The 14,224-nt window shown below is 45.1% G+C and overlaps 1 protein-coding gene across 1 annotated transcript in view; it reads left to right on the top strand.

Annotated features, from left to right (window-relative positions):
- The first annotated feature begins 3,240 nt into the window (after positions 1–3,240).
- The window catches only part of CPZ (carboxypeptidase Z), a 34,097-nt gene continuing 23,113 nt past the window's right edge, over positions 3,241–14,224 (top strand). Inside the window, exon 1 of the mRNA XM_054295486.1 lies at positions 3,241–3,328. Coding sequence (XP_054151461.1) covers positions 3,241–3,328 — 88 coding nt within the window. The remainder of the gene's footprint in view (positions 3,329–14,224) is intronic.

The raw sequence follows: 14,224 nt of genomic DNA, 5'->3' as shown, positions 1-14,224 counted from the left end.
GTGAAATTACCCTTCCAGACCTTCTGTTTTCTGTACCTTAGGGCATGAAAGCATGAAAAGATTTATAGATGGTGGTGACAAACTGATAAATTTACCTTTGTTTTTAATTACCTGAATGTCATTCTTAGGCCCCCATCTATCCTACTTATGCTTTAAATTTTTTATCCTGGTATCAAATAGACACCCTGATTAAATGTCAATAGTCTTTGAGGAACAAAGAAGCTTGGAGCCTGCCAGCTACTGACAGCTTTATTTAGTTGATGCAGTGGAGCTTGTGAATGATGTGATGTTTGTGGTATCATCCAGGCAATGGGGACATGTGCAAGTCCATACAGAAATGAGGGTGGCAATGGGGACATGTGCAAGTCCATACAGAAATGAGGGTGGCAAGCACAGGGTCCCACAGTGGCAAGCACACTCATGACTCCAGACAAGCTGGTTTGCCACCAGCACGCACATAAGTGCACAGAGCCCAGTCCTGCTGTCCCTCTGTGGCTGCTCAGTTTGGAGGCTCACTGGTGAAAGCACAAATGCTCCCACTCTGGGTTCACAGGTGGGCTCACCCTCACAGACTCCTCAAACATCAGCACAAGCTCTCAGGTCATGTCTGCACCCTGGGCCCTTTACCCAGCCACTGAACACACCTCGAGTCCTTTCAGATAAGTCCTTTCCTACTTGCCTGCTAATCCAGACTGACGTTTGCTAGCAACATACACATGGACACAGGATTGTATTCACTTGGGAAATATAAACCCTCCTGGTCTCTCCAGAGGCTGACACCTAGATCTTGCAGCTTACACCTCAGTTTCTCAGCTTGCTGGCATTTTGACTTTTCAGCTCTCATAAATAGGACAGAGAGGGAGATTGCATAGTAGGAGAAAAAAAAAAAAGTTAAGGATTGAATATGAAAATAGAGTGGATTTCAGTGATCAGGCATAGGACTCAGACAAGTATACAGCCCCACAGCCTACCTGCATGCAGCCATGCCTTTTAATCTCCTCCTCTGATTTTCCTGCTCTTGGCCTACCTCATCCACCCTTTACTCCTTCCCATCATAAGTTTTACATGGTCTGAATTCACTTCTTATATTCAATAATAATGACATTGACCACATTTTAAAACACATGGTCCCAAAGTATGTGGCATCTACATTGGCAATGGTGACTGAAGTGCAGTGGAGGTGAGAAATCACTCAAAAGGACATAGTGCCTAGGCTGGAGGGTAGCGAACAGAGAAAAAATAGGCAGGAAAACATGCCAACAAAAAAGAAGTGAAAAGCTGACAGGACTATAGATAGTACAGGATTAGTTCTGCAGCAGAGTTCACCACCACAAGCATTGGGATGTATGTGACAGGATCTCCCCTCACACTCTCAAGGGCTGCAGAAAACTGCAGTACAGACATGATCATTTCCAAGGGCTGAGGCTTGGCTTCTGTCTGTAGGTATAACCTCTTCTGCCTTTTGTTGTTCTAAAAAATTGAGCCACATCACTTTGTTTAGTTCTGAGCAGCTTCTTTTTTTCTTTTAACACAAAATGCACAGGCTGTCAAAGCCTCAGGCTTTGACACACCCTCAGCTGTTCCTGAGCACATCAGGTACAAGTGTGGCAGATTGGTACTCAGAGCAGCCAGTTGTTGGGGAATTAGGCAGAAGGTGAAGTATTCCTTCCCTTGGAGGCCACACTTCCAGTGCTTTGTTGTTTTTTGCTTTTGTTCTTGAGGGTGCAGCCATGCTGCTGTGTGATCAGGATAAAAAATAAGGCAGGTAAATAGTATTCTTGTCCTTGGAAATTTGTTCTTTAAACCCTGATAGGCTTTGGTACTGTTTAGTCAGTTTAGACAAGGCAGACTGCAGTCTCCAGATCTAGAGGGAAATCCTGAAGATAAAAAGCCAACCTGCTTTGCAGAGCCTGGAAGCAGAGGACATACTTGACTGCTGAGCTTCTCAATGCATCCCTTTCAAATGAGATGAGACATCAATTACTTTTTGAGACACACACAGCATTCTCCTGCCCTGTCAGACTCTTTAGTGGCTTCCCTATGGGGGGTTCATTTGATTACATTATCATACAGCACCATAACTCCCTACTGATCTCAAATATTGAGCAGCAGGAGCCAGCATGCTCTGCCTGCAAGGACAGATTCTCTGCTCTCCCATGTAAGCAGGTATCTGTTCTCAAAGGAACATGCACTGCCTGAAAAAGATAGGATGCTTTGGTCTGTTTTGGTCTAGATTTTAAAGGGAAAATTCCCCTTTTTCTGTGATATGAGACGTTTTCTGATGTGTAGGTAAGAAATGAGGAATTTGCATCTTAATTTAGGTACACTTCTCCACCATACCTGTTGCACAGAAATTAAAACATACAATACATATTTCTTTAATATGTATATTCTTTTAATATGTATACTGAAAAAACCCCACCAAACCAACCAAACAATAAAATTAAAAGATCAATTTACTATCAACCTAATGTAGATTTACATTAAGTCCAGTTTAAACCTTATAATGCTGTCCTGGAATCTTATCTAGTCATTTGTGAAGTTATTATTTTTTTAAGAATAGACAGAAAACACTGGAATCCCTCCAGACAACTCGATCTTATCTTAAGTAAAATGCCCAGGAGGAGCCTGCAGAGGGGGATCCTGGTGGCTATTCTGTGTGTTCCCATTCTCTGTGTGCCGGAGGGATGCAGCTCAGAGTGCTTTCACTGTCATGTTATGTTCTAAACTTGCAGTTAAGTATGTGATGAAATACCACAGTTTGAAAGTTGCTTTCAGTTGTTTGCTGCTCTGTCTCTTCCCTCTGCTCTCTCCAGACAGCTCTCTTGGCTTCAGAGAGACACACATTCATGAATGTCCCTTGTCCCTTAGGAAAAGTGTTGCACGAAGACCAAAGGGACCCGGGGGGGCGGCACAACCCTGCAGGATCCCCCCTTTGCTCAAACTGTTTATGGAATTGTAAACCAGGCTGCAGAAGGGAGACAGTCTGGAGGCAGAGGGGAGGGGGAGCTCATTCCTCCTCCCTCTCTGTCTCTCTCAAAGCCTTTTGGTTTCCAAGCTGAAATGCAGCTGAAATCTGACGCCTGGACTGCACACACTGTGAGACGTGGGCATGCCCTTTCAGTGCACTGATTTCCTCTGCAGCTCGGAGAGCCAGAGCCGCGCTGGGGCTCGGCAGAGGAGTCACTCCATCAGGCACTGAGTGCCACATCACTGTGCTGCTGTGCAAGGGGCTCCAGCATGGTCCTGAGGCTCCTGCTCCTCCTCGCTGGGCTGCTTAGGGCCACCAAGCCAGCACCCCGCTGTGAAACCGGCCAGGAGACCCTAGGTAAGGCTAACCACCCCTAAAGTCCTCCTTCTTCTCTTCTGTCTTCTCCTGGAGATAAGTAAAGAGTTCCAGCTCCAAGGGGAGGGAGATAGGAGCTGTCACATCCCCCTAGAGATGAGGGGGATCAACTCTTTGGAAATCTGCATACTGCTGGTGGTGAAACTGGGAAGCATGGATGGGAAGGTGGGAGGTGTGTGGCTGTGCAACAGAAAAACAAGGCTGTGATGTCAAGGCTGATAAAGATTCCTCATCACTGTCTTTAGGCTGTCACAGAGGAGTCTTTCTGTCAATCTGTGCAGCTCCCAGTTGTAAGGACCCCCCTCACTCTTATGGGGAATGTAGAAGGTTCACCTCATCTCTGGCCTTGCCTTCTAGGAATGTGGTAGCCAGATTGCAAGAAGGTGACCTTTTGACCTCCTGTATGCGTTTCTGCTTAAGAAAAAAAAAAAAGCTTTTCCTTACATTTAGCTTTAGGTCATTTATTTCAAGTCCAAAGTATGAGATTTATTAGGATCTGACAGCTGTAGGGTGTGTTTTAGCTTGCTATAAGCAATATGGAATTTTTTTGAGTTGATAGGCTGGAAAAGAAGATTTACCCTTTAGAATAAAGGTTAAACATGAACGTGCTGCTAAATTAATTGAAAGTTTTGATTCAGTAACAACTTGGCTAATAAAATATATTAACAGCGTCTTTTAAAAATACATGTTTTTTATCAAGTGTGCTTAATTATGTGGGGACAGTGGAGACATGAATTTCAGTGTAGTGACAAGGTCTATTCCAGGAAAACTATTTTTAGAGACTTTAAACCTAAAATGAGTCAGAAAAATATTTATTTTATGGGATTACAGGAAGAGATAAGTTAACCTGAAACTGACCTTAGTGCTACCCAAGGAAATTCAACTATATTTCAGTGCTTAAATATAAGCCATAGACTGTCACTGGCATTGAACTGCTACACAGTGCAGTCCATGAGCCATGTACTGCATATAATTTGAGAGTGCTGTTCCCATGAACATCAAAGTGAGGTCTACCACAGCCTAAAGGGATTTTATTTTTGGATAAAGCTGCACAAAGAGAAGAGTTGTAGACTATTTACAGCCAATTACAGGAAGAGGCTATGTGGTTTGCAGCATGACCTTTCTCTGTGAGGTATGATTCTGCTCCAGTTCCAGCTGATCAGGGTCTTGCCATGGGATATTAATCCCAGCAACCACAAATGTATGGATCATTGAGGGGTGACTCTGACAGTGTTCTGTGTGTGTTGGCAGCTGTGGTGCCTTTAGGGCAGGGCTTGCAGAAAGGCAGCTGAACATGCTGCTGGAGGGATGGCTAGAGCAAGGGAAATGGAGTTGTCAATGACACCACACTGTGTGCCATGGAGGGCTGCCATCCTCTGCATCACACTGCCCACTGCAGGGCTGCTGGGTCAGACAATAAAGAGGCAGCTTGGACATTGAGAGACCTGCCAGATTTCTCCAGGGTCTTTCCTTTCTAAAGGGGGGATAAGATCATGTCAGGATACATGAAAATAAAGGGGCCTGCAGTGATGCACATGTTCACAAATGGACCTTGCAGGGGTCTCCTCTCAGCGTTCAGGTCATAGGCTGTACCTTCAGCTGTAGCAGTGGGGTTTTCTCTCCTGTTTTGGGCTCCATTGTGTAGGTCTTGCTGTACCCCAGTGGCCAGACCTGTAGTGCCCTCTAAAAGGAGACCAGCCTGAAGCTGCTCTTGCAGGAAAGAACAGCAGGAGCCAGTACAACTGTCTGACTCCCAGCAAGGCTGGAGCTGCTTTCTGCAGGCTTCCTGGTGGTATTTGTTCTGCAGTGACTCATTTTGCTTTTTTTCATTTTTATAAGCAGACAAAATGAAACATGATTTACAATACCAAGATCCTTTGAAAATGCTTTGTGCTTTTCTGTTAAGAAAAATAAGGAAATGGTTACTGTCATCCAGCTCCACAATATGACAGAGGCATCATACACTGTGTGGAGAGCTTTTTGGGCAGCAGCTGGGAGCTGTGGCACTGAGAGAGGCCAGATGCCTTCTCTGTGGCTGTGTCCTGTACTCCTGGGCAGTCAGTGAGCTCTGTCTCTCTCAGATGAGATGCTACGAGGTCCCATTGTCAGACCCTTATGAGTTTAACCGGCCTCTTGGCCTATAGTTTGGGTGAGAAAAATACAGTTTAGCATGGAAATGGCCAAACATTTTCAGAGGGAGCTAATAAAAGAGGTTCCTCTTTATCCAAGTTGGGCATCTCTGCTGCTGACGGATGTAGTCCAGTGGTAATTAGTTAAGTGAAGTGCTTTATAAATATTGACTACAAAACTAAAAACCCACAAAGGCAGATTGAAGAGATACGTCTTGATTTAGGTGACTTTCCTTGCAGCTGGGGACAACTCTACAATTGTGATGCCACCGGGGTCAGGCTGAGGCTGCAAAACAGAATCACAGAATGGCTTAGGTTGGACGGAACCTTAAAGGACATCTCGTTCCAACTCCCCTGCCTTGTACAGAGACACCTCCCACTAGATCAGATTGCTCCAGCCCCCATCCAGCCTGGCCTTGAACACTTCCAGAATGGGGCATAACAGAGAAAAATCCTTTATCCATAGTGATGCTAAAAGCAGCAAAGCTTTTCCTTTCCCGTTACTTGTATTCAGGGAGCGCTTTTCTGCGGAATTCCAGGGGTACAGGGGTGTTGCAGTGGGGTTGCGAACCCCCGGCCCTCACAGGGAGCGCGGGCTGCCCAACCCGGCTCGGCCCCGGCCCCGGGCTGGCCCCGCCGCCGCCGCCGCCGCCGCCTGTGGTGCCCCCGTGCGGCCCCTGCTCGGCCCGGCCGCACGGCTGAGGAGGCACCGTCAGAGCCAGGGGGCTGCCCGAGCCTTCTGCCGCCCTGCCCGAGCCTTCTGCCGCCCTTCTGGGCCTTCTGCTCTCCTCCTGAGCCTTTTGCCGCCCTCCCGAGCGTTCTGCCTCCCGCCTGAGCTCTGTCCCAGCGCATGAAGGGCTATTCGGGCCGGGGCACAGTCTGGCAGATGGAGCCGTGGAATTGCTACTGGAAACGACCACTGTGATCTTCGAGTTAAACCATGAACCCAGCCACCGCCGGGTTCAGCGCCAAACCAGGTCCCGAAGCAGCACATCTACACATCTTTTAAATCCTTCCAGGGATGCTGACTCAACCAGTCCCCTGGGTAGCATGCTACAAGGATTGACATTCTTCTTTCTGTGAAGAAACCTTTCCTAATATCCAACCTAAACCTGCCCTAGAGCAACCTGAGGCTGTTTCCTCTCATCCTTTTATTTGATACCTGGGAGGAGACTGACCCCAGCCTCACTACAACCCCTCTTCAGGCAGCTGTAGAGAAGGAGAAGGTCCCCCTGAGCCTCCTACTCTCCTGTCCAGAGGAGTGGGGCTGTTTAACCTGAAGCTGTGGAGGTAGGAGAGCAGCCAGAGTGATGGTTGGCACACTTGTCCGTTGCGAGTCTCCTCCTTTTCCAAGCACTTTGTTGTTTTCATCATTTTTTCTTTCTCCTGAGACAGACACTGTCCCATACTGAGGATCTCTGGCCCCCTCTAGCCAGTGGAGATGAGAGAATGGGGAGGTACAAGGAAGGGAGATGAGGAGTGAGAAATCACCAAGGCAGGGGGCAGGGGACAATTACTGTATATATTCTGGAGCCCAGAACAGATTTTGTGGCACTGGCTCTTCTTTGAGCTATAACATTGAATAAGACTGACAGAAAAAGTGTGTTCACATAGAGATGTTATACCTTTCCCCTCTTCTTTGCAGCTCCAAACTCCACAATGTGCCACAGTTTTTGCTAAATAAAAGGCAAAAAAAGGGAAAAATTGTTTCCTCCTATGACCTTCACACTGGTCCTGGTCCATGGGACCTGAGCAAATTTGTTCACCTGCTGTGGATGTTTCTCATGCTGGTTTCTTGGTGAAACCTGTGCACACACAGAGGCAGAGCCTCTCCAGCTGCTGCTGCTCCTGTGCTTGCACTGACCTGGCAGTGGGCTGGGGTCTTCTCCCCACCCCAGTGGGGTGGTCCCTCATCCTGCTGTGGCTGGCACTAACAGGTGCTGACGTGGAGCATGGCTACGGGACTGTGCTGCCACGGTGCAGGAAATCTCACTGGCCCAGGCTGCAGGAATCTCACTGGCTGGACCTTAGATGGATGTGTCCAAGTTATGTCAAAACAAAAAAATGCACAACTAGCATCTACATCATGCTCACTCACAAGATGAGAAATTCCTGCTCTTTGTGAAGCCAGTTGTCATCACTGAATCATGTGAGCTCTGCTGAATTCCTGCCAGTGGCTCTAGGATTTCTACACAATTATTATTTTAGCAACACTGGCCTTCAGCTCCTTTTAACATGGGAAATGGGGTCAGAAACAGACACATATGAGGGAAAAGTTTATATTGAAAATAAAATACACAGGTATCTCCTTATACTGCTGAAATGATTTATACATGATTTTAATGTGAAGGCAAAGTTTTCTTCAGAATACTTGTACAGACATCTTTAAAGTGCGGGGGTGTGCATACATAGTCAAAACTTGAACAAAATCCCACTGCTCTTAGTCACAGCTAGGCTTTTAGCAAGACTTAATAACACTAATGGTTGATCCCCTATAACATTTCTAGACACTACCTCTCCCTTCACACAGTCCCAGTGTTTGAGGATGCTGGCTGGCTGACAGCTGCCATGGTGCCCTTTGGGCTGCTGGTGTCTTGTGAGAGCCAACCCCTTTGGAAGCCTGGGCCAAATGCTGGATGAAAGTCATGTGTTATTGCCTGATGCAGGGCTGGGCATGGAGGTACCATCAGAAGTCACCTATCATGTTGTGAGTGTGGTGTATGAGGCTGGTGGGCCATGTCCTGGTGTCTTTGCAGGGCTTTTATGACCCAGGGTTTTTATCACTGCTGAATCCTCCCAGCTGGATGCAGCCATCACAGATCAGTGGAGTTTAGGACTTGGGGTTTACTTTGTCCACTTAAAAAATAAAGCTGAAATTTCAATCCCTTAATTTATACTCTTGTAACTCCACTGATATAATTGACACCCAATTTTTAGGGTTATAATAGGATACATTTATCTAGGAGACAATATGAGGTTAAGGCACAGATTTAAGTCAAGGTTGTTAAATCAGCTGTCAATCTTTTGTAACATAAAAGCACCACATTTGGTTAAAACTCTACTTACAGAAGAATCAGATGGGGTGTTAATTATAATAGTCCTCATACTTCTAAACTAAAGAAAAGACAGTTGATCTAGAGGGATGGATTCACTGTTTAAAGAGGATGGGATGATATTTTGGCAAATGTTTTGGAAGGTTTGTGGCAGAAAAGATAAAGCCCTCAATTTTTCAGACATGATCCTTTGTCCCATGGCATTCAACAGAACAGAGTTGAGTTTGCTTAAAGGAAAGCTTCTAACTGTGGTAGGTTGTTGGCCAAAGCATTTGGAGAGTACTACATCCTTAAACCATGGGAACTGAGCTGTAAGGAGTGCATGGTCATAAAGTAAAGCTATGGGGGCATCACAGACCCAGATTACCTCATTAATAAGTGCTTTCATCCTTCACCAGGCAACCTGGCAAAAAATTTGATCCTTTAGATGGTAGTTGTAGAGATTTCCTGACCTATTCCACCTTCTTACTCCAGCTGTTTTTTAATGCCATCATCCCCCAGATTTGAGCTTTTTTCCTCTTCCTTCATTGACCAGATCCTGAGAGATGATTTCCATATGTCTCCAGATCATCCTGGTGCACAGGAAATACTTGTTCAGCAGCAGCCCTGTCACATGTGAAGCTCACTAAGCCTTCAGCCAATTTGGCAACTGCTGGCCCACTTTGTTGTCATCATCTTTGTTGCATTTTGTTTTCTCTATGGGTAATTTTTCCCTTGCAACTTGAAAAAAGATCTCAACTGAGGCCAGAAAAAGGCATTTAGTAGGTTTTGTTTAGGGAATTATGTTTGTATTCAGGATTTTCAACTCCTGAAGGACTCCTTGGAGCAGCACTTACCAGCCAGAGACACAGCTGAGTGACACCAGAGTCACTAGAGGCACCAAGGCAGTGGTGGGGACAGACAGATAGAAATACTCTTCATCAGTTCTTTTAGGCACCACCTACAACTGCAGACATGTTTAAATTGCATCTGAACCAGAAACAAGGGAGGATTACAGGTGCCCACTAAGGCTTTGTGCCCTTGCCATGTGACAGGCCTTGGTGTGCATCTGCACAGATTTTGACCTGTGGTCTGCAGGCTGTGACCTTACATCACCCATGGAAAAGCTGCAGCACCTTCTCACTGGCTTCAGAGCAGTCCTGAGAGAGAAACAATCCTGAAAGAGCTGATTGCAGTGTCATTGCTGTGGGCACACCTTCAGTATTTCAATAAAAATGGATGTTTAACCGAATGCCAGGCAGCAGGTGGGTTAGAAAGAAGGGTGATAGGCAATGAACACTGGCTTGGATCTTCCTGCTGTGATCTTGCTCTGCAAAATAAAGGCAGAGGAGGCATTAATCTCTTTCAGGTGCTTTCAGGCTTCTTCAAGTGAGGGAGCAGGGTTAAAGGGGGGCTGCACAGAGCTCCTGGGCACTGCTTCTGTCTGTTTCAAACACATCCCTCCCCCAGGCAGTTACTGAAATTGCTGGAGGGTTAATAACATCTATTCAGTCCTCTTCTCACAAAACATTTGATGTATCCAGAAAATGGAGTTAACCACGTGGCTGCTTTTTACAAGCACTCCTCTCTCCTCTAGCTTTCCTGGAATTTCTTCTCTGTGGCTGGGAACCTTCCCCACTTCTGCCTCTGCATGTGTGCCTTGGGTGTGTGGCTGCCTTCTCTTCAGGGCTTTCTGCTCAATCATTCTCCCCCTGCCTGAGCTGCTCAGCTCTCTCGTTACTCTGCCCCTAGTCCCCTTACATCTCCACTCCTTCCACACCCTTTTCCTGATGATTCTGATCCATTTAAGTGTTATATAATGGATCTTGTCCTGCTCTTGTCTTTTTGCTGTAGCTAGGAGCTGCTCTGGGAGGTTATGCTTTGCCATGTGAGGGTGCTTTTCCAGTGCTTGTATCTTGCTACTGGTACTAAGTTTTGTCTCTTTAGTGAAAAAGGCAGAATATCACTGAAAGACTGACTTGATGAACCATGTGAAACAGCCAGGAGAGTAATAGTAATGTGATAAGGAACTGAACTGCTTTGTTTGGAAGTGGAAAGTGGAGGCTTTCACTATAAACAGACTAAAATGAATACATATGTTCTTCTAGTTTAAAAAAGATTTGTAAGAAGCCCAGAAAGCTGTGAGGGTGTATGCTGGTCTTTACAATATAAATTATCTCATCTATTTTGATCTGCACTGACCAACACACCCCCCTACCAATCTGCCTCACTGAATGACTTAGATATTTCAGATTTAAAATTTACCCTTGGGCTTAATCCAGATCATCAATTGCACAAGTCTCCTGTTGGCTTTGCTCTTGAAAAGGCAACTGGCCAGCCCATGGTACTAGAAGTAGTTGTTGAGCTCTGTTGCCTGGGTTAGGGTTAATCACAGCAGCTTGCTTCCTTTGGTGCTGAATCATCAAGGGGAAAAAATGTAAGCTTGGCAGTAAAATATGTATGTGCTACATTGTAGATTTTCAAGCTTGCCTTTGCAAATTAAAACCAGAAGCGTATTTTATAGAGAGCTCAGAAAGCTTGAAATGGCTTTTCTCCTCTTCAATAAGTTATTTTATCCATAATCTTAAATAGAAGCTGTGCTACTGAAAGGACTTTTGTAGCTCTAGTGGAATAGTTAGAGTACAAAAATAAACATAAAAAATTGAAAAGGCTGTTCTGGGTCAGGAAGAAAAAGGTCCCTCTGTACCAACCTGTCGGTGGATGGGACTTTGAGAGGAGGTGACAGTGTCTTCCTTTGAGCCCAGGGAAGCCTTTACACAAAAATTGAAAAATTTTAGATTCTTTCAAGCACAGAAGAAGCAGCAATTGAAGTCTGCCAAGTGAATTGGGAGACCTGAGAAAGTCTTTGTATATCAGCCCCTGTCATTTCTCTTATGAAAATGAGGCAGGGAGTGGCTGAACTCTTCTGGCATTGCCAGAGCTTAGAGAAAACGAGCTGTCATGGGCAGGGATGGGGATTTTCTGGTGATTTCTCTGTGCAGAGACCCAGGCCAGTGGGTGCAAGGTTGCAGGAACAGACTGTACAGCTGCAGCCTGGGAGCTGGCCTTGGAGAGCTTCCTGCTGCTGGCTCTCCAGGCAGGCAGGCTCTGGCCCAGCTACGTGTATCCACACTTATTTATGTAAGCACACATCCTGCAGAATTATCCTTGGCCCCTGCAGAGCTGCACCCTCCAAAACATATGTAAGCATTAGTGTTAGGAAACACTGGGAAAGTCCAAACACCACATCAGCACACATATTTAAGGCTGGCTATAAAGCAAGGTTTGGTATAAACCAGACCTTTTCTCTCTTGATTTATGTATACTGACTCCTGATGACCTGAAATCTCAAGCTGTTTCAGTCCTGGGTGTTTACAACAGAGCTGTGGCTGATACATGGGTCATACAGCAGCTTGCATGATGGGGAGAAGTGGCCAGAAGAAGTCACATGGATGTCTTTAATAAGGAGAGACAGAGAGAAAATGCCACAGTGTGCTGCAACAGTGTGAGGCTTAAATCTAATTTTAGCTTAGATCTAGATTTAGCTTTAGATCCATTACTACTACAGGACTACAAACAAAACTATGGGACACTGGAACCTCCAAAGTAAAAAGAAGGATGTTTAATTTCTGACTCCAGCATTTATAGATTTTCAAAAGTGACAGTGGCTTGGAGGATGGCAGTGCCACCTCTCCAATGACACTGGACAAACCATCAGTCCATCAAATTTCCCCTTCTACAGAAAAGAATGCAAAACAATAATTATTTAGAGAAAAGCACGTGAGAAAGTTCGTTACATGAATGTAAACATCAGAAGGCTTAGAAGAACTTAGAAGAACTTAGAAGAACAGGGTGACAGATCCAGGTTTAGGACCCAGCAGTAAGGAGCTGCTTTTGCTAATCAGTGAGTGAGTCTTGGTAGCTTTGGGTTTGTGAGGGGCATCCTGGATCACAGGGAGTGGAAAAGCTTTACCCACTAAGCAGGGCTGTTGCATAATTACCTCTGCTTATTACATACTGAGATGAATGATTTCAGTTGCAATGGAAAAGATTTATATGGATTTGGTGCCTCATCTAAAAAATAGATTTATCTTCTTCAGTCAGCATATTTGTTAATGAGCACTGGCCGTGTTGCTTAATAGATTTCCTCTCCCTATATAGATATGGTAAAAATATCAAAGCGTGGATGACATGTAGCACAGTCTGAGACCAGAGCTGTCTTTCCATCTCCTCCTGCTCACAAAAGGAGCCCGTCCTCAGGTGAACCCCTGGACATCATATCAGTGGAATTTCACATCTCTTCCATCAGCTGTCCATTGCTTCCTGATGCCTCTCCTGGCCAGCTGGGCAGAAAGAGGCATCAGCTAAAGGCAGCAAGTCTGCTGCTGCTCAGGGAGCTGGGGCAGGGAGAGGCAGCACCACATCCAGACCCTGCCTGCTGCATTTTCCCTTTGGTTTCCTCTGCTTGCTCCAGTGTGTTGCCAGAACTCCGTTTTGCTCCAGCTGAATAAGCAGAATTCTGAGATGCCATTGAGAACAGGGCTGTGCCACATCTCAAACTGACTGTTGGCTAATAGCAGTCCTGCACAGCAAAAGTGTTTGGGGAGACTGTGTGTGCCTCAGGTTCATTATTTGATCATTGCAGGTCAGAGACAGAAACTAACAGGACATTTGTAGGTTGGTCTTGGAGCCAGCAGAGGGGGAAATGCCTCTTTGGGGAAATGTGAGCAGTTGTAGAAAGACCATTCACACTCCCCAAATACCTCACAAAGAACTGTGCCCAGCACATTCAACCCTCTAGTCTAAAATAATAGCTACAATACATTAATTTCTGCTCAGGAGAGGAAAAAAAAAAGGTGTCAAATATTTCTCATCCACCCCTCAAGATAACAAAGGGGATTCATTGCTAATAACTCTGGTGATAAATGGAGATAGTGTCACTCTCCTACTCTCCTCGTTGGGACGCGGCTAAACTCAAGCCAGTCCTCCCCCCACTATATTTTCCCTTCTGTAAGGAATGTTTGGCTGACTCTAGACTTATGTCCAAGGTCTCTCAAATGTGAACGTGATGATGTTAGTATATAAGACTGTCCAGATTCAATGGGCAGTAACATCCAATTTTATCAGCAGGATTAATTGCTGGAGCTCTTACTAACAAGAGATCATTTCTTTCTCTCTCCCAACTGGCATTGTACAAAATGCTATTCCTTGATTATCCCCAGATGTAGCACTGTATACAGTATCTGGCTGAGATGAAGCTTTTTTAGAAATGCCTTGACCTTAATAACTAACTCACAGAGGGGATTGTGCCTAGCTAGGGGAAACAATGAAACCCTATAATGGATTCATCACTGTTGATGAACCAGGTATTATTTAATGCAATTATCATAATGTACTGAGCCTGGAAAGGAGTTTGTATGGATATAATTTTTTCTAGCTTTCTGCTTACCAGAACTTGTTAGTGTTGAGGATGGGCTACTTCTGCTAGTTCTGATGCCTCATTTATTTTATGAGGTAATATGGCTCAATTACAATCCATAATATAGAACCAGACTGATTTCCAATTAAATGTCTCCCTCCAATATAAAATCCCAGGGTTAATTTTGTTCTCATTACAATGACTTTATTTTGGCTAAAGAATGATCAACTCATTAGCAACACATATGCAGATGATTACATTTAAACAAATATGCCAGGAGTAGAAGTTTAAACTCTTC

This window comes from Melozone crissalis, unplaced genomic scaffold (assembly GCF_028551555.1).
Source record: "Melozone crissalis strain CALT ecotype California unplaced genomic scaffold, PUWL_Pcris_2 ptg000006l_1, whole genome shotgun sequence".
Classification (NCBI taxonomy): Eukaryota; Metazoa; Chordata; class Aves; order Passeriformes; family Passerellidae; genus Melozone; species Melozone crissalis.
This window is presented reverse-complemented; position numbering and strand designations above follow the sequence as displayed.